The 22801-nt window shown below is 36.0% G+C and overlaps 1 protein-coding gene across 2 annotated transcripts in view; it reads right to left on the reverse strand.

Moving 5' to 3' along the window:
- Window positions 1-1640: 1640 nt before the first annotated feature.
- The window catches only part of Glcci1 (glucocorticoid induced 1), a 72438-nt gene continuing 51277 nt past the window's right edge, over window positions 1641-22801 (reverse strand). For both annotated transcript variants that reach the window (XM_027389906.2, XM_027389907.2), the window contains exons 6-8: window positions 18402-18612; window positions 5816-5936; window positions 1641-4486 (exon numbers count right to left, since the gene is read on the reverse strand). In XM_027389906.2, coding sequence (XP_027245707.1) covers window positions 4126-4486; window positions 5816-5936; window positions 18402-18612 — 693 coding nt within the window. In that variant the 3' untranslated portion in view covers window positions 1641-4125. The remainder of the gene's footprint in view (window positions 4487-5815; window positions 5937-18401; window positions 18613-22801) is intronic.

Raw genomic sequence — 22801 nt, forward strand, 5'->3', positions numbered from 1 at the left:
CCAAATAAATATGAGTCCCTCTTAGGGCTTATTCTTTGTGCTGCAACTACTTAACCTTATCTTGTACCACAGGATAACCATAGGCAACATACAAATGAGTATAACTGCATGAGTAAATTTTTATTTACAAAAATAGGCTGCAGGCTGGCTCTGGCCCACAGGCAGAAGTACTTTGTTGATGCCTGGCCTGGATCTATTGATTCACTGGAAGGTCTGGCATCCTTAGTGCTCTGTCTCATTAGCAGAATCTTATTTCAAAGAGACCCACCTAGATGGCATGGTTGTCTGCCTACTGCCATTACATCATCACCTTGGAATTTAGTATTGAGAAAAAGAAATCAAATCTGAGATGTACATGGACAAAACATCAGGATACACAGGAGTGGAAATTTCCCCTTGCCTTGAGAAGCAGGGAAAATAGGGAGTATAAGGGAGAACAGCTGACTTGACATAAGGGCAAGATGGTACTTTTATTATATTTAATCACTGAAATTGAGATAAGCTAGAAGTCTGACAACATGCACAAGGCTGAATGAAGGTATAAATTAAGGAGTTCTTTTTCCAAATGAGCCTGCAGGTTCACATGCCCAATGAACCAAGAGTGGAGTGTATGGGTGGATACAAGAGCTCTGAGTATTAGGAGATAGAGAGGTAGGTGTAGAAGCCATCCACAGAGCAGTGGGAGTACACAGAGAAAATGAACTTCAAACTAGGTGGCACCTTTACTGTGCGATGGGAGGTGACAGGAGGGCTAACTACTTTACAGTACTCATAAACACAGCTGTTTGGGGTAGATAGGGTTGGGATACCTACATTCCTAGGCTCAATTTCTCTCCCTTGCTTCTAAAGTTTGGTTTATTTCTTACAACTACTTGTATTAAGTTTATTATATGATTAAGTTAAGCCTGAAAGTGAAAATGTCACTTTTCTCCATGTTCAGTTGCAATTAAATTTCAAAATCTCTCAGAACAATTTCGTGCATGGATTATATATACCCTTAGTAGATGGCTAATGGATAAATCTCATCCTTGAAAACTTTTGTTTTTCTTAAGCAAAATGTCGATAATCATGTTTAATTTAAATGCCACATTTTATCTAATTATGTTTCAGAAATAAACAATCCTCTTGGAAAATTATTCTTCACAAAGCACTCCCAAAGTGCTTTGCTATTGCATAATTGCATATTCCTTAATACACATTTATCCTTTTTTGTTCTGCAAAGCTTTTCTCCTTTTTATTCTGAACCCAGTAAGAGCAAAAGAAACTACTATTATGGTTTTGTAGGGAATATGCAACTTCCTTTGAGGTGATTTCATTGAATTTAAACCACTCTCTATAAATTGCCAGGCATAGGAGTGAAACAGAACAATGTTTTCTCTATCTGAAATGCTCACAGCTGGAAGTAACACAAAGCTTTGGACTCTAAGACATCCAACTTATTACCTTGGATGGAAAGTGTGCAAATTAAATGTCAAGAAGAAACCAAACTGGAGAAATCTGATCCAGTTAGACGTCTCACAGCTCTTGATCTACAGGGTCAGGGATGCACTGAGCACCAATGTTGCCATTACCCAGGGCAGAATTCACCTCCACAGGGTAATGTGACAACAATGAGTCTTTTTAAAAATACATGCAAACTATTCCAGTTTTACTAATAACTTTATTTAAATAAGACACAGGAACTTCTATACTGAAAAAAATACAAAACAGAAGCCACACATTTCTTGTGTAAAGCCATATTATATAACTTGAATACTGTTCAGCGCAGTGGCTAAAATTAAACAACTATATACAAAATTTAAACAGTTTCTCACAAGTTTCTACAGCTGGATGTAGGATACATTTGAGCTCAACAACTTCTGGGAAATTTACATGGCAAAGCATAAGCTTCAACACATTTGGTTCAAAACTTTAATATATGCTAAAACACAAATGTACAACACAATATTTAGTTTCTCATGAGAAAATAAAAGCACATCACTATAAATATCGTACATAGATTTCATCACCAAAAAGCATATTCAGTCCATCTTTCTGAAATTGATAATGATACTATTGCATCTTTAGACAAAAGCAGAGCATATGATCAACACATCATGTAATGCTAAACCAGATATCAGAAGTTAAATGGAGCTCATATTTATCTTACTGAACTAATTTTCTCCCTTTAACCATAATCTACAAAATATAGTATTTTCATCAAGGCCTGAGATTATTAGGGTTAAAGGTGTCTGCTGCTGAAGATTGTTTTAAAAGGTTCCCCTGTGAAAATGGCAAAAGTAAACTGAGTCCTTTTCTCCATGACAGTCTCCTATAATATAACACTGACTAAAGGAGCCAGAATGCACCTTTAGGAGAGGATATTACTGCAAACTTTGGTGGAAAGGAGAGAATTGGGGTGACAAAAAACCACACAGGATACACACATACACATACGCACAGCATTTCGTAAAAATTAATCTGGTGTCTCTATCAGCTCATCCTTCTCCAAACTCCTTAGAAGAGTCAAACAAAGACTCAGGGATGATCTAAGGAGACCGAACATTCCTTTAACTGTAGGCAAAACAAAATAACAAAATGTGCCATACATATTAGGTGGAGATGAGAGAACTCTAGGCTCTAACTGAACTGAAAGCAAAGGAATACAGATACAAAAGCTTCCCTTCACTTTTGCATAAGCCATGTGCTGCAGACAACAATGTCAGAAAGTCAGGCTCTAAAAGTGAACAGAGTCAGGGATCTATCTCTAGGGCTCTCTTCACACTTGGTCGAGAATGTCTGTCAAGTCTGCAAGTTCAAGGCTATTTACTTAGGGTTATGCTCCACTCCACACATTCTAAGTCTTAACAAAATTATTCATGATAGTGTTATCTGAGGCTTAAATGAGACAGCCTGAAGCTATTGCTCTTGTAAATTAACAAGAAATCTGCTTGTTTTTTGCTGCATTGGTTCTGAACATACACACCCTCTCTCCACGAATGCAACTCATTTACCAAATGCTTGAGGAAAACAGTAACCAAATGTCTCACTTTTAAACCAGCAAATTAGAATTTCCTAAAGTGAAGCTAAACATAAATATGTCTTTAGATAAAAATAGTAGCAATTATGACCTTGATGGCCATGATAAACAAAAATCCGTAATTATTTATTCCTGCAAAACTTCACTTGCTTTAAAATCAAACCTAGCCATTCGTTCATTTAAATTTCATCACACAATATGGAATGTTTATGTACAGTCTACTACTGAAGCTTTATTTGCAACATTGTAACAGTCATTAACTGAGCAACACCTAACTTTTTTTTAAAAAAGCCACATTTAAACATGTTGAAACAGTGAATGCAACAGTTGTTCTATTGGTAACCACATGACAAAAAAAAACCATGTCACACACCACAGATTTGCTGGTTCTCCTCACGTTCCCCATGTCTAGGATTACCATCACCTAGGGCTGAATGCACTTCTTTTTCTAATGTGGAATGGAATGAAGAAAGGGAAATGCATGAAATAAGAAAGGCAAAAGAGTGATGTTCCCTCTTTAGCTTTGTAGCTGTGAAATATTTAATATCCCAATATGACATACATTCCAAGTTACCTGAGTTTAGACTTCAACTGAAGTACCTGAAGCTAGGCCATAGGGTGGGCACTGTGCAACTGTTGTGGCCATTTTTTTTTTTTTTGCATTGTATGTATTATAGAAGTTAGAAACAAACACCTGGATCAATTGTAAACATAATCCTGAAGTACAGTATTTTCCATAGGACAAAACACAGCAAGACATTTTCTATTTAGACAGGCAACTTTTTGAAATAGAGCTTATTCATACTGAAAATTTTGGAACAAAACACAGGACACAGTACTAATCTGTCAGACATACTATGAAATGCATAGTCTCCACTTAAATGCTGAATGACACACACATTTTGCAAGCATTACTGCTTTCCACAAAAACTGCTGAATAGGAGGAGTCGGTCCCTGCCAAGATCAGTGTTAAGAGCTATTTTATGATGCTAAGTATTTTGTTGGTGGTGGTGTTCAGAAGAAAGTTTGTCACTCCATGCAGATAGATGTCTGAGATCTCATTGGAAATCCATGGAACACGGGTGGAGGCCAGCTCCCCCTCTGCTTTAGATCATCACATAGTTCTGAGTGGAGATGTGTTCCTCTGCCTGCAGATCCTGTAGGAGCTGCTGCTGCTGCTGCTGCTGCTGCTGAGATGGCTGCTGGACAGAGGTCTCCAGGGAGCCTGCTGTGCTGGTGTCATCAGAAAGAGACGTGAAGGAAACCCGGGAAGAGAGCTGCTCTACGGTTAGTGTTGCCAGAGTTGAGCTCTGGCCAGAGTTAGGAGAGTTCTTGAGCATCAGGTCAGAGGCAGGTAGGAGAGGGCCTAGAAGTTTTACAGGACAGAAAGCTGATCCAGTTGGGATGAAATTAACCTTGTTTTTGTCAGGACATGAAAAGAGAGGGGCCGAGATAGGCTGACGAGACCTAAAATCATAAAACAAAATCAGTTTGGGGAGCACTATGAAGTTAATTACTTTGTGGACAAACTGGTGTTCCATAGAATATGAATGACAGGGATGGGCTATGCGCACACAGAGGGGAAACATCTTCCATAGCGCAGGTCAGCTGGAAACTAGCCATATACTAGCCATATACTGGGCATTGAAATAACATTTAAAGAAAAAAAACAATTTACAAAAATTTTTAGAGATCTTTAGTTTGCTTCCAATCATTGAGGAATATGAAAGAAATGCTACACTGTTCTTGAATATTATACACAAATAAGATAAACTTCATTTTAAGAAGTATAAAGAGGGATGCTATCTATCATTTATTTGATAATAACAAATTTATTCAACATTTTCTGGATCTTTAGATATTTCTATCAGTACATAGGAAGAAAAGTTTTCTGGGCCTCTCAACCAAAAAGAATAGAGTCCATACCCCCAGCCCCATTCTCCAAACTAAGCCAACAACTCCTGCACAGTCTCTGTTTCCTTCTAGGCTGCAAGAAGAGAAGTCTGCATTTGGTACCCACTGGAACAGAGGAATGAATTACACCAAGAGCCGCACACTCATCTTCTGAGTGATGCTAGAAGCCCAAGATTTACAGCAGGTAAATCTGCGGGACAGATTTATAGAACCTCTTTCTTCTAATTTAATTTCGAATGTGTCCATATTGAATATTTACAATAAAAGGACAGAAAACATGAATTCATGAGTACACATGCTAGATATATCTATAGAGGAATAGACCATTTTCCCTTTGATTTGAAGAATTGAAAACCATCTGTAACCTACTTGTGCATGGACACTAACTTTGCTCCTAAATGTACTTCTGTCAGCCAGCTAAACCAACAGTTTTTAAAGAAAATTTCTTAAAATTTTAAAGATTAAAATTTTCTTCTCAAAAAATAAAATGAAAAGAGAGGAAAAAGTAAGCGAGAATGGAAAGGGAAAGCAAGGAGAAGAAGGAAGGAGGGAGGAGAGAGAGAAGAGAGGAAGGAAGGAAGGAAGGAAGGAAGGAAGGAAGGAAGGAAGGAAGGAAGGAAGGAAGGGGGGGAAGGAATGGAGCAGTACAGAAGCGGAGAAAAAGTGAAGACATTTTCAGCAGCAAGGGCAAGTTTCTATGTTTTCCTGTTCTGGCTTATAGATGTCTAGCAATCCTCACCACAGGGTCTTCTGTCTATTCAATTCTTTTTTCTTAATTTGCTTTTGAGACAAACATCAGCTGGATAGAGTAGTTGATTCATCTGTAATCAACATCTCAGTGAAAAGCTTCAGATCCCAGCTGATAGAAAAGACATTACTTACGCCATTTCCTCAAAGACCTTCACCCGCTCACATCCCTCTGGGGGCTCCCGTTTGAACATGTAGCTGTTGTTTGGTTTGGGAGATGAAGCATACTTGGGTAACGGTGAGCTACTCCCACTGTCTGTAAATTTAAAGCAGTTAAATTAACTAGGAGTTGAAAGCGCTTTTAAATTAAACTTGATTTCTGAACAGCTCGATTTTATTCACTATAAAAAAAAGCCAGCCTTTTGTCACTGCAAGGTAATTTCTAACAGCCTTGTATATTACATTTAAAAAAAAAATAGAAACTTACATACAACAGTAATCTGCCATAACAAAGAATATAAAAGGATATTTTAGCTCCAAAAACTTCATTGAGACCATCATAACTGTAATCTGAAAAGATTGTAAATGAATGCAGTTATATGAAATAATCATATAGAAGAATTACAAGATTTATAATGGAGGTGTTTCCTTATGATTTCTTATTGTCTAACTAACTTAATTGAATATTTTTGTATGTGAGCAATTTTTATTACAAAAGTTCGTAACAGAAATGATAGTTTTACAAGCCCAGGAATAATAAGCATGCAGGGAAAAACAAGTTTGCAACCTGTCTTCCATCTTCCCATAATAATTTTTAAAAAGATGATTTGTTCATAATTTTGCCTTTAAAGTCTATAAAAGTTCTGTTTCAGCACAGCTTGCATTTTAGCCACTAATGTCATGAAAAATCCAAAAATGTCTCTACCAAACATGTTTTCCTCCTATTTTTAGCCCAAAACAAAATGGTCTATTCATGAAAGGCTATAAAACCTATGTACAACTTCTTTTTCATATCTGGCAAAAGTGCTTGGAAATCCAAGTCCACTAAGATGTGTCATTATCTTTGTAAGATGCCAAGTTGTAATTCGGTAGCAGACCTGTATAATATAATAGTTCTATTTACCTAAGTTCTGACTTAATGCAAACCAATGCTCACTGCTAAAATATTAAGTACATGATAAATTTGGATATATTATTTTCACCTATTTTGAAAAATTGTATTAACAACAAATTACATGACTTGCTTTAGTTTAGGATACAGAAAACAGTCCAGCATTGAGAAACAGAGTAACATGGACACTTATCACCAAAAAGGTACACAATACATGCTTGGAAATATGCACACTAAGACTTTATTTTGTGAATATTTCAAATGTTAGTCTTAGGAATGCAAACCTATGCTTATATATTTCCCTGGTTGGGAAATCACTTAGAAATAGCAAGACCATACACTACTAGAAAAATTACAAAGCACACAGTTATCACTACTAACCATATCCTTACAGAATATGCACAGAATGACTTGGAAGGAATTACATCATAGAATGAGGTTTAGTTTTTTTAATAAACTATTCAGATTTAATAATTTCTTAGACTAAACATTTACCTATTTCTTACTTAGACACAGAAGAAAAGGAGAAAAACAATCTCTTGCTCAGGTTGATGCAATGCACTCAGGAGCCTGAGTCTTAGTTTAGTGCTGTCTGAGTAAAGTTAAACTATGAATACTTGTCAAGTACTAAGGTGTGAGAGAGGCCTTGGATTACCCTCCCAACTTCAACCCCACTTTACTATTCAAAAGACACATGCTACAGGGACAAAATGCATGAGGTCAAGAATGCAAGTGGGTGAAAATGGATGGGATGAGACACCTCATGAAGGTTGCTGATGGGCAGAGCATGGCCCACCAGTAAGTGGGATAAATTAAAGCCATGACTTTGGTACCTTTAAGTTAGCTGGTGGTGCTATGCTTTACGACCCTGGGTGTACTTTACGGACAAGCACACAGCAATGACGCAGAGCATAGCAATCACCCTGGGAGGGCCTATGGGCCATAACAACCAGTTGACCAATCAACACAGGGCAAGCCCTCCAAGGCTGGAGGCACACCAATAGTGAGCCTGTGTATACCCCTAGACACTCCCCTTACACTGCCCTACAAGATCTCTTGGGAGGCCCTAGGAGTTGTCTTTTTCGAGCCATCCGCCATGGCGGGTGGGTAAAAGACCTGAGCTAACATGGGGTTAGCTCACTAAAAAAAAAACAATAAAGCCTCGTGCAGTTTGCATCAAAAAACAAAAAACAAAACAAATCTTTCATGCCATTAATTGGGATGTGACTACATAGTAATCAAGGATCTACCCTATTATCTTGTTGGCCACAATTTTATATAATCAATTGTGTAGTAACACAATTTCTCTTCACACTTATAATTTCAAAGGACTCTCCCAAAGTTGAAACTAGTCATAAGCTAAATAACCTTAAAACAGACACATTTTTTTCTGCCAGCAATTTAAAATAAATTATTTTTTTGTCTTAAAGTTTTTTCCCCCCTAATTTCAGAGATTGTAAGTATGTTTTTGTTTTAATGTATCCACTTAAACATTCTTGTTCTTTCTTTTTGGGGGGAGATTAATGTTAAAAACAAACACAAAATGTTCAATGCTTTAAATCTTTTTGCTTTGTCAATAAAAACTATTTAGCTGTAAATGAGTATTTGCATTTAATATTTGGTGATCCGTAAAGAACTACAAACAGATATTTGGTAAATCTGAACTATTTCTATCAAGTTAGCATAAAATTTGATCGCTTATTCTATTATGACAGATTACACTTATACTATGCTAACATCAAACACAAACTTCCCAAATATTTTCAAATAAATTAAAGCTTGGGAAAATTTTAAATTATTAAAATTTGATTTCTATATAGAAAATGTATTCATTAAATCATGTGTCTATAGCTAATGTATTATTATTATCTGTCAGCAATGACTTTAAACATCTTGTATACATTTTATGACCGACAATCTCAGTATAAAAGTAATTAATATTACTGTTAAGTCATATATGTAAACAGGCATGTAAATTCTTTGTTATGGTTCTACTGTAGCCCTAAGTCTTTACATATATCTTATCCCTATTAGATAATCAAATAAATTTAATTTTCAAGCAAATTATAATAAATTACAGTGTTTTGTTTTGTGAGGTGCTGGGACTTGAATGTGGAACCATTCTATCACCAAGAATATTCCTAGCCCAAGTAGCAATTCTTAACCCTAGTTCACGATAGACTCTGTAGAAGCATTTTACATTCCAAAGTTCACATCTCATTTCTCAAAGGAGCCTAGAATTTTTATTCTCCCTTTTGAAAAAGCTTCCAAGTACACCTGAAATAATGGCAGATTTGAGAAATCAGAACTCTGGTTTTGCAATCAGAATTACAGACTTCTACCTGTGCCTATTTACATGACCCATGGCCATTGGTTCATCCCGGACTTTTGATCCATAAAACAGGAATTAACTATTGAGACACAGCTGTTTTAAAATATAATGTAAAAGGACTAAGAAGTGCCTAAAACACAGAAAGCTCTCAAGAATAATGACAATAGCAAATGTGTAACCTGCAAATTTTAGACAAGTAAACCATTCAAAACTGACTATTCCACTCTTCCATTCTCTCTCAGGCAGAAAAGTTTAAAGTAAATGTTTTAAATAGATTGAACCACACTAATGCTATTTAGTTACATAAAAATAACAGCCTATTTCTTGCAAGAAAGCAAGGTTATTTTTGGTTTGGATGTGTGAGCACACACACATGCATGTGCATGTACATGTACAACTGTATGGTTCCAAATGTACCTGAGTACATGTGTCCAAGGAAGCCAGAGGAAAACCTGAGGTTGTGTGTGGAGCCAGAATAGGCTAGCTGGCCAGTGATGCTCAAGGACCTACTGACCTGTATCTACCTCCCCAGTGCTAGGATTGGAAGCACACACAACTGTGCTAAAGGTTTTTGTTTTGCTTTGTTTGCTGTTTATGGGTTCTGGAATCAAACTCAGTTCTTCATGTTGGCATGGCAAGCACTTTATAGGCTGAGTCATCTCCACAGTATCCATAATCTTTAAAATACCAGATTCTCCAGAAATGCAACTTTCTTGCACCAACTTTTCTAGTGACTGACAGAAAGGACTAGATTGGGGAAATCTAATATTTTGAAATTAAAAACAATGGTTAAACCATTAAGATTCTTCAGACTACTTTGAAAAAGAAATTATTTTGAGGCTGTATCTAAGCAGTAACTAAACATATGAATGTAATTCTTATTCTTTCCCAAGTAGGTAGTCCACTGAGAAAATGAAGATAGTGTATTGGACACTATATTCAATTATTCAGTGACTTATTGAGACTACAATAAAAAGCGTAAAAGTTAGCCTAGTGAGTTAGGCTAGAAACATGACTGACTGAAATAAATGGATCTATATAGAATTGCTAATTTGGTGTTAAAATTACTTCTTTTCTCAGGAAATTAAGTTAGCAACTAGAGCATGGCTGATGGCCAAAGGAAATTAGGGAAACCATATAATTATGTTAAAGCATTTTTGGCAATTAACCTTAAGAAACAGGTAATATCAATTGTATCAAAGAACCTGCACCTTCAAACTCAAACTACCCTGGGAAGAAGAGCTTACAAAACCATCAAATTTCAACAGAGCATAAACTTTAGTTGGGACTTTTTTTTTTTATATAGAAGAGTATTTTACATAGGAGAAAAAAATATGACTTCACTACCTTTTTGGTACTTACATTTATTTTATGAATAAGCAATCTAACAATGATTGCAAATATTTGTTTCATTAGTTAAATGTTTGTCCTATGCAAGTACACTACTTGAAATGCTAATCATTTATTCTTTGGGTAATAACTAAAAGGGTACCCATTTACAGATTAAACTATAGATGGCTTCTGTTTTGTGTACTCACAGTAAGTAAACTGCTTTTAATACAACATAATCCTAACAAACAAGATTTACTTCCTGACATGCTACTCTGAAATGGTAGTTGAAGATGAACACAAGTCCTACGATTCAGTATAGTGTTCAAAATAAATCCATGGACTAAAATAATACTTGTATTACTTTATGTCATAATTGTGAAACTAAACAGAAATCATAGATTAAACAAAGTATTTTATATATTTAAATTGATTTAAGAATTTTGGGAAATCTTTGCAATATAGCCTTGGTTTTTACATCCTCAGGTTTTAAAGTGATAAAAAAAAAAATACCAGGAATAACAGTTTTGCAAAAAAGCCAGTATGTGTGTGTATGAAGGATGCTCAAACTCATACTCAAAATGTCACTACAATTTTAAATGTTCACTTCAGCATTTACTTTGTGTGAAACAGAAGACAAAGCTGAATGCTATCAGCATCTTGATGAAAGTTTAAGACAATAAACTCCAATTCTCTTCTTACAAACTTCTTACTAAATGAAACTGATACAAACATGCTTAGGCAGAAACCCACATGGGGCTTTCACCATCGCTTTAGGTTCACCATAAACCCTTTGCTCTCCATCATATACCACTTTTCTAACGTTGGCAATCATTCTCCACATTTCCCACACTTGAACTTGGTTATCTTTCTCATCTCCTTATCTTCCCTTGTCTAAAATATATAATCAGCCACCACAACTCTGCTAACATACAAGAAGAATGTATTGCAAAGTGTTCTCAGTTACTTCCTATCATTAAAGCAAATAAACTTTGTTAACTTATGTAATCTTTGGTATGAATAATAACATATTAAGGATACAGATTCAAAATAGCTAAAAAGGGTATGTGATCAAGTTTGAAAAGCCTAAGGTTAGACAAAGCAGCAAACTTTCTTGTCCTGGAGTCTCTCCACGGTGGTACCCCCATCTGAGTTATACTTCTCCAAAATTAAGCTGATCACGTCCTCTAAGATTCTTCCTGGCCCTTTAATCCTCTTAGCAATGTCCTTGTGAAATACGGGTTTTTCTATCTCTCCATTGTTACTTTCTCCTCTCCACCATTCACCTACCACACAATTTGTTACTGTTTTCTTCACACCTGGCCCTTTCTGCAAGGGCTGTAAGACATGGTATGAAATCTCTCTAGAAGATCATTACTGGCATCTAGACTATAAACAAGTTAGGAAAGTTACCAATTTCTATAAGCCTTAAATTAGATAACATCATGCACCCATAGGGATTTATATGGCATATACTAAGTAACAAAAGCAAAATCACTTGACCATATGTAATCGTAACAATTTTATAAGGAAACTGAGATACCTAGAGGTTGAATAATTTGTTCATGGGCCCATAATTAATTATGGCAAGGGAAGGATTCAATTGGCTACCCCAGAATCAGAATTCATTACTTAAGCTTTCTGCTTCACTAAATTTTGATCTACTCAAATTCTTGTGTTTTCATTAGACATATGAGGAGGTGACTAAATGATCAAGTTCCTTCCTAACACTCTGTTTCTAATTAAAGGATTACAGCTGAGGCAACTGCTGTTGGGTCTGCCTTCTGTTAAGAAGATGGAATAAACAGCAGCCTATATGAGCCAATCTGACTCAAAAGGACGACAAATGATTATGTGGGAAAAAACCAACAAGAGTCACTTTTCTCTCTATCCCTATTGATAACCTATAGTTTTCTCTTCAGTCATGATCGAAATTTGCCAATTATAAACAGCAGTAGTTAATATAAAAAGGGAAAGATGGCACATGTCTTAGAAAAGCTACTTCCTTTCCTTTGATTTCACTAAGAAATGTGAACTTTATGGCTCTCCAACTCCTTCACCAAAAGTGTTGATGGCTTAAGTTTGGCTATTTTTTTTTCTCCTTAAGAGTATTCACACTCTTCATGAACATTAAAAAAGTAAAACACATAATTTAATAACTCAAAGAAAATGACACCAGTATTTTCAATATAGTAATAAAGATACTACCTTTTTAATATGGACATATTAAAAAGAAAGTTCTTATAAGAATACTTTAGAAAATCCCTCTTAGCACCATACCTGTCAGGAATGACTAATTTTTTTCCTTTTTTTTATTAGAAAATTATTTTACACATCAATCCCAGGTCGCTCTCCCTCCCCTCCTCCCCTGCTCCCCCAACTAACACCCTACCCATCCCATACTCTTTCTGCTCCCCAGGAAGGGTGAGGCCTTCCATGGGGGGGGGGTCTTCAAATTCTGTCATATTCTTTGGGATAGGGCCTAGGCCAACCCCTTGTATCTAGGCTCAGGGAGTATCCCTCCATGTGGGATGGGCTCCTAAAGTCCAGGAATGACTAAATTTGGTAAGGACAACACAATGAACAAAACTAGATTGCCTATCCATGCAGAAACTTACAAGTCAGTAAACAGTTATCAGCAGATGAAGTAAAATACGTATGTAGGAATGTTCAAAACTTTCATTTGCTTATATTCTAGACTGAACTATAAGAGATACAACTGAGTTATACTTCTAAGTAGTTTTCAATTATGAATAACATTTATATATAGCTGTCACATTATCTGCTATTGGTATGACTATAAATTTGTATAAAGGTAAGAATATGGCAGTTTTTAGGTTCTTACTATATGTTTCCAGACACTTGTAATATGTACAGTGTTTCATGTAGTCTTGACAAGGACAAATGCAGCAATGACCTTAGACACATAATTCTACAGTACAGAGGGTTTTTCTTTTTCCTTCCTTCCTTTGTTTTTTGGTTTTTTTGTTTTGTTTTGGTTTGGTTTTTCAAGACAGGGTTTCTCTGTATTGCTTTGGAAGTTGTCCTGGAACTCACTCTGTAGACCAGGCTGGCCTCGAACTCACAGAGATCCGACTCTGTGGGGATTAAAGGCGTGCGCCACCACCACCTGGTTCCAGTAAGGAGGTTTTACTAAAACATGTCATATAAAATTCTTTGTTAGAATAGGACTTTCAATTCATAGATTTACCATTAAGTTCTTCTAACAACAACAGGGCAGTTTTAACTTTGTAGGAAGTGTTTTTATGATTAAGAAGTTCCTCCAAAACCATAAAAGAAATCTTTTGATAAGACAAAATTTTGTTCAAAATCAATGACTTTCAAGGTGAGGTGGTTAAAATTCATAATCAGCATTTGCTTTCATACAATAACCCACAGAAAGCCAGAGAGTTAGCTAATCAGGCTACATAAAATGGAAGGGAGCTAAGGCATTTGTCTGAAATAGTAGAACCCTAGAGGAAACACAAATATGGTTAAATAAAAAATAGGAATAAGAAAATGTCTAAACAGGCTATTTTAACAGCCTGACTAGTATCAGCTCTAGTCCCTAAAAAGACAAGCTAATTCTTTTCATTTGTTTTCTGGGGATGAAGGATTGCTTATGCTTAAAACCCAGAGTTTAGTAATATCAATATCTGAGTCAAACTACAGAGTGAGTTAAATGGGCTTATATGCCCTAGCTTAGGAAACTCAATCCACATAGCGTATTTCCTTCAAGAAAATATAGCTTCAACCACAAGCAATCAACTTATGGACTCTTGGAATATAACTCTTAGTAGTTGGCTTCAACAAAATGGTTCCATTTACTTCATAATTATAACAATCAATGTTTCTACAATATCTTGCAAAATTGCAGATTTTTCCAACAACTGCCTAAGTAACTTATGCCAAAGATCCATGACAAGAAGCAAACTGAAGTGTAGGTTTTATGATTTACCCAGCACTAGTTTGGCTGCCATTAAGGAACACTGGCAGAGCTGCTAAAAGAGCTAATATTTTGATGCTGCCATCTGTACTATATAGTTTTTTCCCTTGCAACTTGGACATGATGTAGGAGGACTTGGGCCAGTTCTTTGGGTATATTTTTGATAATGTTAAATATAGGAGATGTCAAGATGAGAGTTTGTATTCTGAATCTGAGTTTTCCAATGAGACTTAAGAGATTATTTTTCTATTACATTAGCTAGTTGGACAATTCTACACATGTGATCAGGCTGCTTTTAGTCTTTAGGTTACTGGAAAAACCCTAATGAAATAATAGAACCCAACCCAAACAAACAAACTTAAAATGCCAATCTCCACCTGAAATAAGTTCTCAAAAAATTTTCCCTTTCTCAACAGAGTGTTTTTGTTCTGGTGTTACAACTGATATAGCCAAAGAAAAAATATGCTATCTAACTAAAATTCTTTAGTTGAAAATTATACATGATTCATGGAGAACAAATATAAATAGGGCGAAAGATAACATGAGGATAGTCACAGAAAGGATAAATACATAACAGATGAATACTAAAACTAACCAGCTCACCAGCACACCTTTCAGCAGAACATACAGATTCACTGCAGCTGATTCTTTTTCTTCCTGCATCATTTCACTTCATCTCCTAAGAACAGTTTAGGCTATTTTACCCAAGAAATTTCTTAGAGCATCTATAGACTATGCAGGTACACCAGACAGATCCTAGGTGATTAGAAAACTATAGTATAGTACTTTTTCCCCATTTTCATAGTTGATGAAAACCAACAAGAATTATATAGCTTCTACTTTTTTCTTTACTGGAAATAAAAACACCCATACATAGTTTAGAATAAAAACATTAATTATCAGGCAAAATTAATATTAAAAATACAAACCACTCCAAACTCCACTCCAAACTTTTGACAAAGAAGCCACAAGTCAAAGACTATTCTACAGTGGGAATGATTTAGTGTACAAGCTCCACAACTGATAAACGATATTTTTTTCCTTTTAGTATTCTAAACATTGTTTAAAATACTAAATAGTTTTAAAAGAAAATAATCTTTTTACATTCATAACTATTACTCCCTAATATTCCAACTTCCTTAAAGAAAAAGTACATTTTATTATTTATGTCTATTTCTTCACTTTCTAGTACAGAACCTGATATGCAATAAATGCTCAGTAAGTATAAGTAGTATAAGTAGACCATAAAAAAAAAAAAAAAACTCAGTTAAAAAGCACAGGTCTTTATACCCAATCCTAAATTATATGTGCGTGCGTGCGTGCGTGTGTGTGTGTGTGTGTGTGTGTGTGTGTGTGTGTGTGTGTGTACCACCATTTTAATGTTCTCTACATAATGATAAGTGATTTGCTTGAGAACTGGAAGTTTTACATGTAGGCATATAGTTTTACATGGAAAAATATTGTCTACTTTATTGTAATCACAAAACAGTATCTCTAAACTAAATATAATAGATATGTTAAGAAATTAATAAGATTGCCTCATAGAAAGCAGAAAAAAAATTAAATGTTTCTCAAATCTTTCCTGACTCATACACTTCTCTCAGAATCTCATGCTATAACCAAAGCTGGCATAGCCTAGAATTTACTATGTAGTTCTTGCTAGCCTCACACACAGAAATCCTCTACCCCTCTTCCACAGTACCAGGATTATAGTCATGAGCAAGAGCTCTAACTCCACAATTTGAAACAGATTTTACAGTAAAAAAATTTTAAGTTTTTTTTTAAGCAATATGTTTTGATTGTATTCTTTCCCCTCCCCCAATTTCTCCTAGAACCTCCCCACTCATCCAACTTCACGTGTTCCCCGCTTAATTGCTAGTACATTTTCTTCTTCTTTTTTTTTTTTTTTTTTCTTTTGAGACAGTATTTTACCTTGTAGTGCCGACTGGCCCAGAACTTGCTATGTCAACAGGACTAGCCTCAATTTCATGGAGCTCTGCCTGTCTCTACCTCACAAGTGTTGGGATGAATGAAAGGCGTGTGCATTTTACACGTCTAGTTCTCTAGCAATTTCTTAGTGAAATAATGTTTTTGTTTTTTTTTTCAGTCTGACACTTTAAGTTTGACTATCTTCAACATGCTCTTAGTGCATTGTGTCCACAAAGCCTGCAGTAAATAAAGGGATCAAAAGGGAAAGCTATTTAAGATAAAAAATAAGGGAACAAAAATCCAAAATAGCTTTCATTTAATTTCTCTTAAGAAATGTAATACGTAGAGTAAACCAGACACAGGCACATATAGAATACACCAACCTTCACTTTATTTCTGTGAAATTCCTTTAATAGGTAAAATCAAATTGTGGTGGAGGAAGACAGAATAGTGGTCACTTCCAAGTACAGAAGAAGCATGCTACCTGGGAAGACTGAGAGCACTTTACGAGACAACAAACTTGTTCTGTATCTGTACCTTGAGCCTCCCTTCACAAATACCTACATATATAAAAACTAGCCAGGATGCACACTTAGGACCGACACATTTTACATATAACAATGCCAAAGAATACATCATAAAGACGTAAAAGGACCACAAAACAAAGGAGGTCTTAAAATTTTTGTTATTATTGACTCCTATCTAAAAAAAATAAGTTCAGTTTCTCTGAAAGTAGCCAAAGAACATGGAAGGGCAATGCATACATCCTGCCTTCTGCAGCTAGGTCTTAGGGACCAGAATGTGAAGAGTCATGTAAATTGTGGCATAGAAGCACTTGACCCAAAGACAACAGGTGCACAGAAAAACTATTTGAACCTGATAGGCAGTGAGAAATATCAGTTTTCCAACAGGTAACAACAACTCATCTATAGACCTTATGGTGATGTTCTGTAGATACTCTCTGAACCTTCTCCACTTGCTTAAAAATATAGTCATGGGGCCAGGGAGATGGCTCAGTCACTAAAGTGCTTGCCACACAAGCATGAGGACCTGGACCTGAGATCAGATCCTCATGCACCAAAATTAATTAATTAATTTAAAAAAACTGGCATGGTGGTGCATATCTGTAACTCCAGTACTGTAAAGGCAAAGACAGGTAAATTTTTGGAGCTTGATGACCACTCAGCCTAATTTAATTTGTGAGTAATCTAAAAAAATAAGGTGGAATGGTTGGGAAGACGACTCAATGGGTAAAGTGCTTGCTGCACAAGCATGGGGACACAGGTAATGCTAGACACGGTGGTATGCATCTGTGAGGGTCTGGAAAGCAGTGACAAGCAGATCCTAGGGGTTCCCTGGCCAGCTAATCTAACCAAAATAGTGAATTCCAGGTTCTATGAGAAATCCTGTTTCACATATATAGATAGCCTAGGGAGATGACTCAATGGTTAGGAGAACCTGCTATTCAAGCCTGGGAATCCAAGCCCAAATCTCCAGCACCCACATTTTAACTGAGCAGATCGCATGTTTCTTAAGTTCCAGTGTTGGTGGGCAGAGGCGGGAAGATCCTGAGAACTCACTGGCCAGTCATTGTCATCTAAAAGGCATGCCTTTAGTTCAGTAAGAGACCTTGTCTTCAGGCAAAGAAAAGTAGAGAACAACAGGAGAAGGCATCTCATGTCTTACTTTAGTCTTCACATAGGTATCATGCATGTGTGCACCTTCATACCAACTACACTCACACACTCACTCTCTCAAGACACTGTTAGAATATATTCCTCCAAAACCACTGGTTATAAAAACTAGCTTTATACATAAGGAATATAAACTGCACCATAATTATCATCAGCTTTGAACAAAATGAAGGAAAATACTGGCATGTAGTTGTATATATTCCACTTTATAGCTTTTGCTAGCTATTACAACTCAGCACTGTGCTTATCTGACACATTTATGGAAGATGTTTAAGAGTTACAAAGGAGGAAAGAGAAACCAATGAACAAACAAACCTGTAATAACTCATCTTTTACAATCTCACCATTCAACAAAGGGGGAAAATGGTGTAATGGTCTAAGACACAGACTGCAATGAGCAAAAGCAAGTCTTCCACATAAATGGATGACTTCATTCTCACCTTTATCACGATCATACAGCAAATCTTCTGTTGAACAGGGGCTTCCGTCCTGGGACTCCGGAGGACAGAATGGGGACACACAGGGGGAGTGGCTGCTGCAGCTACTGCTGCGCTCTTGGACAGAAGGAGTCTGGGTGTCTATGCTTCGAGTGCTGCTGCTCCGGCAGTGAGCAGGCAGCGGGGCTCTTCGACCATCTGGGACATCCAAAGGCTGCAAGAGGAGCACGAGTAAATGTACAGGTGACAACAAGCCCATCTACTCGACAGAGAGCATGGGGCCTGTCTGCAGATGCCACCACATTCTACCCATGCCACTGCCCTAATCTATTCTTCAGTGGAAAAAAAAAATACTCTATTTTGTATCTTCATTTCTGGGCATGTTGCCTTTATTGAAGTAAAAAAAAAAGTTCAAAATTACAGGGTTCTTGTATATCCTCCCAGGCAGTTTTCATGATACTCTTTAAGAGCAGCATAAGGTTAACAACAAATCTCCAAATACTTAGCACCATGAATGGCACACACACATTGGGGATAAACTGAACCTTCTAAGGAATAATTGTCACTTGCTAGTAAGGCAAAACACAACCTCATTATTGGTGAGTCTAAATTTTTGATTTATTAATTCTTTACTAATTAGAGCTCAAGAACTTCCATTTTCTTTGAAATCACCTAAAATTTCAAATAAAATTGCACTAGCATTCATGGAGAATAACAAATTTCAACAGTTCTTTAACTTGGCATACAAGTAAGCATGACTATTCATAATCTTGCTTAGATCTAATGTAGTGCTCAAATGTGTCAAAAGTAGTAAACAGGAAACTATAATCACAATCGCATGCTTTGAACTAGGGGACTCACTAAAGCTCATCAGTTCAATTATTTTGCTTCCATAAATAAAGAATCTAGTGTTTAGAGTTGATGGTGACAGTGCCAGAGCCTGCTGAGTAGATTCTTTGTAGGCTACTTAACTATTGTCCCATTGATCTTACTTATCTGCAGTCAACAAGTAAAACTCATTGTATGCTAATTTTTCATAAATAATGTAAACTATTATTACTGTATAGAAAGGATTACAATGCTAGTAAAATGAATCAATATAATGAGTTAGAATTAATTTTCACTGGTGTGTCTACTGCACTTGCTCTGAGCTTTGTCATTATAAAGATTCAGAAACACTGTTAGAGAAGAAACAGATGAAGAAATATTAGGTAAGAGTAAAGTATCACTATGTTTTATAGTGTTGATTAAAATGGAAACTTTGTGTATGCAATGCTGCTGGAGCAGACACCAACTTTACAACTTGATAATGACTACTTATAAAGAGAATATTCAACTATCTAAGTATCCAGCCCCTTTGTTACTAAAAGAAGTTTGCAGTTAAGGAATGTAGTAAAAGAAAGAATTCACTAGGCCAAACCCTGACAAAGAAAACACTAGTTCAGAAAAATTGGCAATGCTGGGAAACAATAAAATGATGCACTACCTTGAAACAAAATGTCTTAAGAATATGAGTTATGTTTTATGTCCTACTTGATGATTAAAATTCTTTATTTCTATTTTTAATCTACAAGTAGATAGTATATATTCATTTAACCATTTTTTGAAGGTAGCATTACAAAAGCAAAACAAATTTTACAAATCTACATATTTACAAAAAATAACTATGGAAAACAGGAAGGCTTATAATATTGATTTCAATAATATTTAACATGCCAATTTTCACTTTAGATACAGGCAGACATTTTGTTTTATTTTCAATAAACTATGCTACAAAATTAATTGTAAATGAACAATTCCTAATCAAGAGAGCAGATTTTTACTCCTATAAAGTCTTTCCACTATTGTGTACCAGTAGGCACTCTTAACCTGTTAAATCATTACTGAAGCACTCAGAGTCCACTACTGGATAAGGCCACACTGATCCTTTTTCTCCCCCAGCAGCCTACATAGCACTTTCCAGTACTATGTAAGCTAGCCAGCAGGGAGAGAGATTCCTGGCCAGTTCAAAATTTATTTCTATGTTCTTCAACTGAAGTGTGTAGTCTCTTTAGACTAGTGTCTATCTAGTTATGATGAACAATCAAAAAGAATGGCAATAGCCTACATGGTCTTGAGTGCCTCTAAGGCATCCTTGACCAATAATCACAGGGAGTAATTTGTGCCTGGAACTAAGATTCCCATTTAATAACCCATGTTTTCTGTGGACAGCATTCTTCACTCATTTGGAACACCTCTGTTCAACTACTTTAAAAAGAAGTATACTTTAGCTTATGAAAGAATAGGGTTTCAGTAAGTATCTTCATACATCCTTATATGCTTAAGCTTTGGTTAATCACACCTGGTACTGTAAGCATGGTCAAAACCCATGTCTAGGAATGCCACAGACCCTAAGAGAGACCCTATTGATGTTGTTTTGCTAAATACTCATGTTGTCTAGCTCCCTTCTAAGTATTTATGCTTATGTCCTTAAAGTGCTGCTTTCAACCTTGATCAGAGCAGCTTTGTATTGTAGAGGATAAAGGTTAATGCAGAGACACAAAACTGTTCAAAATGCTGAGAATAAGCAAAGATTTGTGTCTAGCCATCAACGGGACATTTTTTACTGACCTCCTCTCCCTGAAGGATCAGGAAACAGCACAGAAAAGGTGACAGAGAATGTAAAAGCCAAAGGATCAGGAAGTAGTGTTGTCAAAGGCTGGCCTCTACACACATTACCTGTGGTTACCTGCATAAACCTCCACAAAGTCCAAAGTTAAAAATTCTAGACTAGATGGAGGAGGGCTACTGATATCCCAGCCTTACCTGAGGAAGGGTCACTCAGCTTTCATTGAGGGGGAGGTCATTAGTAGGTTTCCCATACCCCAGGGAATGACCCCAGACCATGAACCTACTGGTAGAACTAAGTGGACTTAGTGGGAGAGAGACAGATATATGATATGAAGTTAGATGGAAACGAGAGATATTGGAGGGGGGGTAGGCCTGGAGGAAGGGAACTTGGAAAGGATATGACCAAGATATACTCTATATAACTATGAAAGTTAAAAATATTTAAAAAAGCAGAAAATATAAAAATGCCAAATGTCTTTAAAAATACTAGTTTTTTGTTTGTTTTAACTTTATTTCACATGCATTAGTGTCTTTCCTTGCATTCATGTCTGTGTGGTGGTGTCAGATTCCCTGGAACTGGAGTTACAGACAGTTGTGAGCTGTCATGTGGGTGCTGGAAATTGAACCTGGGTCCTTTGGAAGAGCAGCCAGTGCTTTTAACCCCTGAGTCATTTCTCCAGGCCCTTAATGTTTTAAGTTATAAATTAAGATAATCCTAAAATAACTCTGAAATTTTTACTTACAAATTAAAATACAGCTCATGATTCAAGAAGAAATATTTTATATTTTAGTAAAGTTTTGCTTTGATGGTCTTAATAAATAGATAAATTTGTTTTTATTCATCTTCCAAATAAATACAGGATCAACTTCACTTCCTTCTATTACTACTCTAAAGGAGACATTTTAACAGTAAAATAGCTGAGATGTCACAATTTCTATTCCAATGAATTCCTTTATAGCATTGTTATCTATTCAAATAACTTGATATATGATTATGAGTAAAATAGCACAATGTTTTGGGAAGATGTTTTTAAACTTAAAATGTGAAAACACTTTGACACCAGAAACCTGTTTGCAGGAGTACATAATGTTTTATAAAGTACTGCCTATGATAAAGATGAAAAACTATCTAAACCTCTGGGATAGGAAATTTTTAAGTTATAGTACATTCATATAGCAATTCATTATATACTAGTACAGATAGAGAAGAACCTACAATGAAGCCAGCTGTTTCTGTCATTTCTCACGTTTTTTGGAAGTCGCTCGCTTGTACTTCCTAGTCAGTTAATATTATTTCCTTCTCAGGTCTCTGAGGGAGTTGAAGACTAAATAAGATAGTTATAGTTTTCCTTGTTTACCAGACTCAGTAAAGAAACTCACTAAAGATGTGTTAAGTGTAATAGGTTTGAAAGACATTAAAAGATAATTTGATATTGCAAATTAGAAAGTAAATTAAGTACAAGAATCTGGACTCAGCAAGAATAGATATGGAGTATTTTCTCTGAATTTGTCAAATGCTAATGGACTAGACATTGTTAATGTACCTACTGCCTGTATATATTATATATACTTACTGTATTATATATTCTTGTATTCGTTATAACATTTTTTAAAAAGTTTAGCCAAAAAGGTGGATATGTGGCGCTATCTTGCTTGTACAAATAAAGCCTGCCTGAAGGTCAAAGAATGAAGCTTGCCACTAGCTAACCATAGCAGCCTGGAGGTCTGCAAGACAGACAGGAAGTGAGACAGCTGGGAGAAACAGGAACTCGTGTTTTTGTCTGCCGAGTTGC

This window comes from Cricetulus griseus (genome assembly GCF_003668045.3).
Source record: "Cricetulus griseus strain 17A/GY chromosome 1 unlocalized genomic scaffold, alternate assembly CriGri-PICRH-1.0 chr1_0, whole genome shotgun sequence".
Lineage (NCBI taxonomy): Eukaryota > Metazoa > Chordata > Mammalia > Rodentia > Cricetidae > Cricetulus > Cricetulus griseus.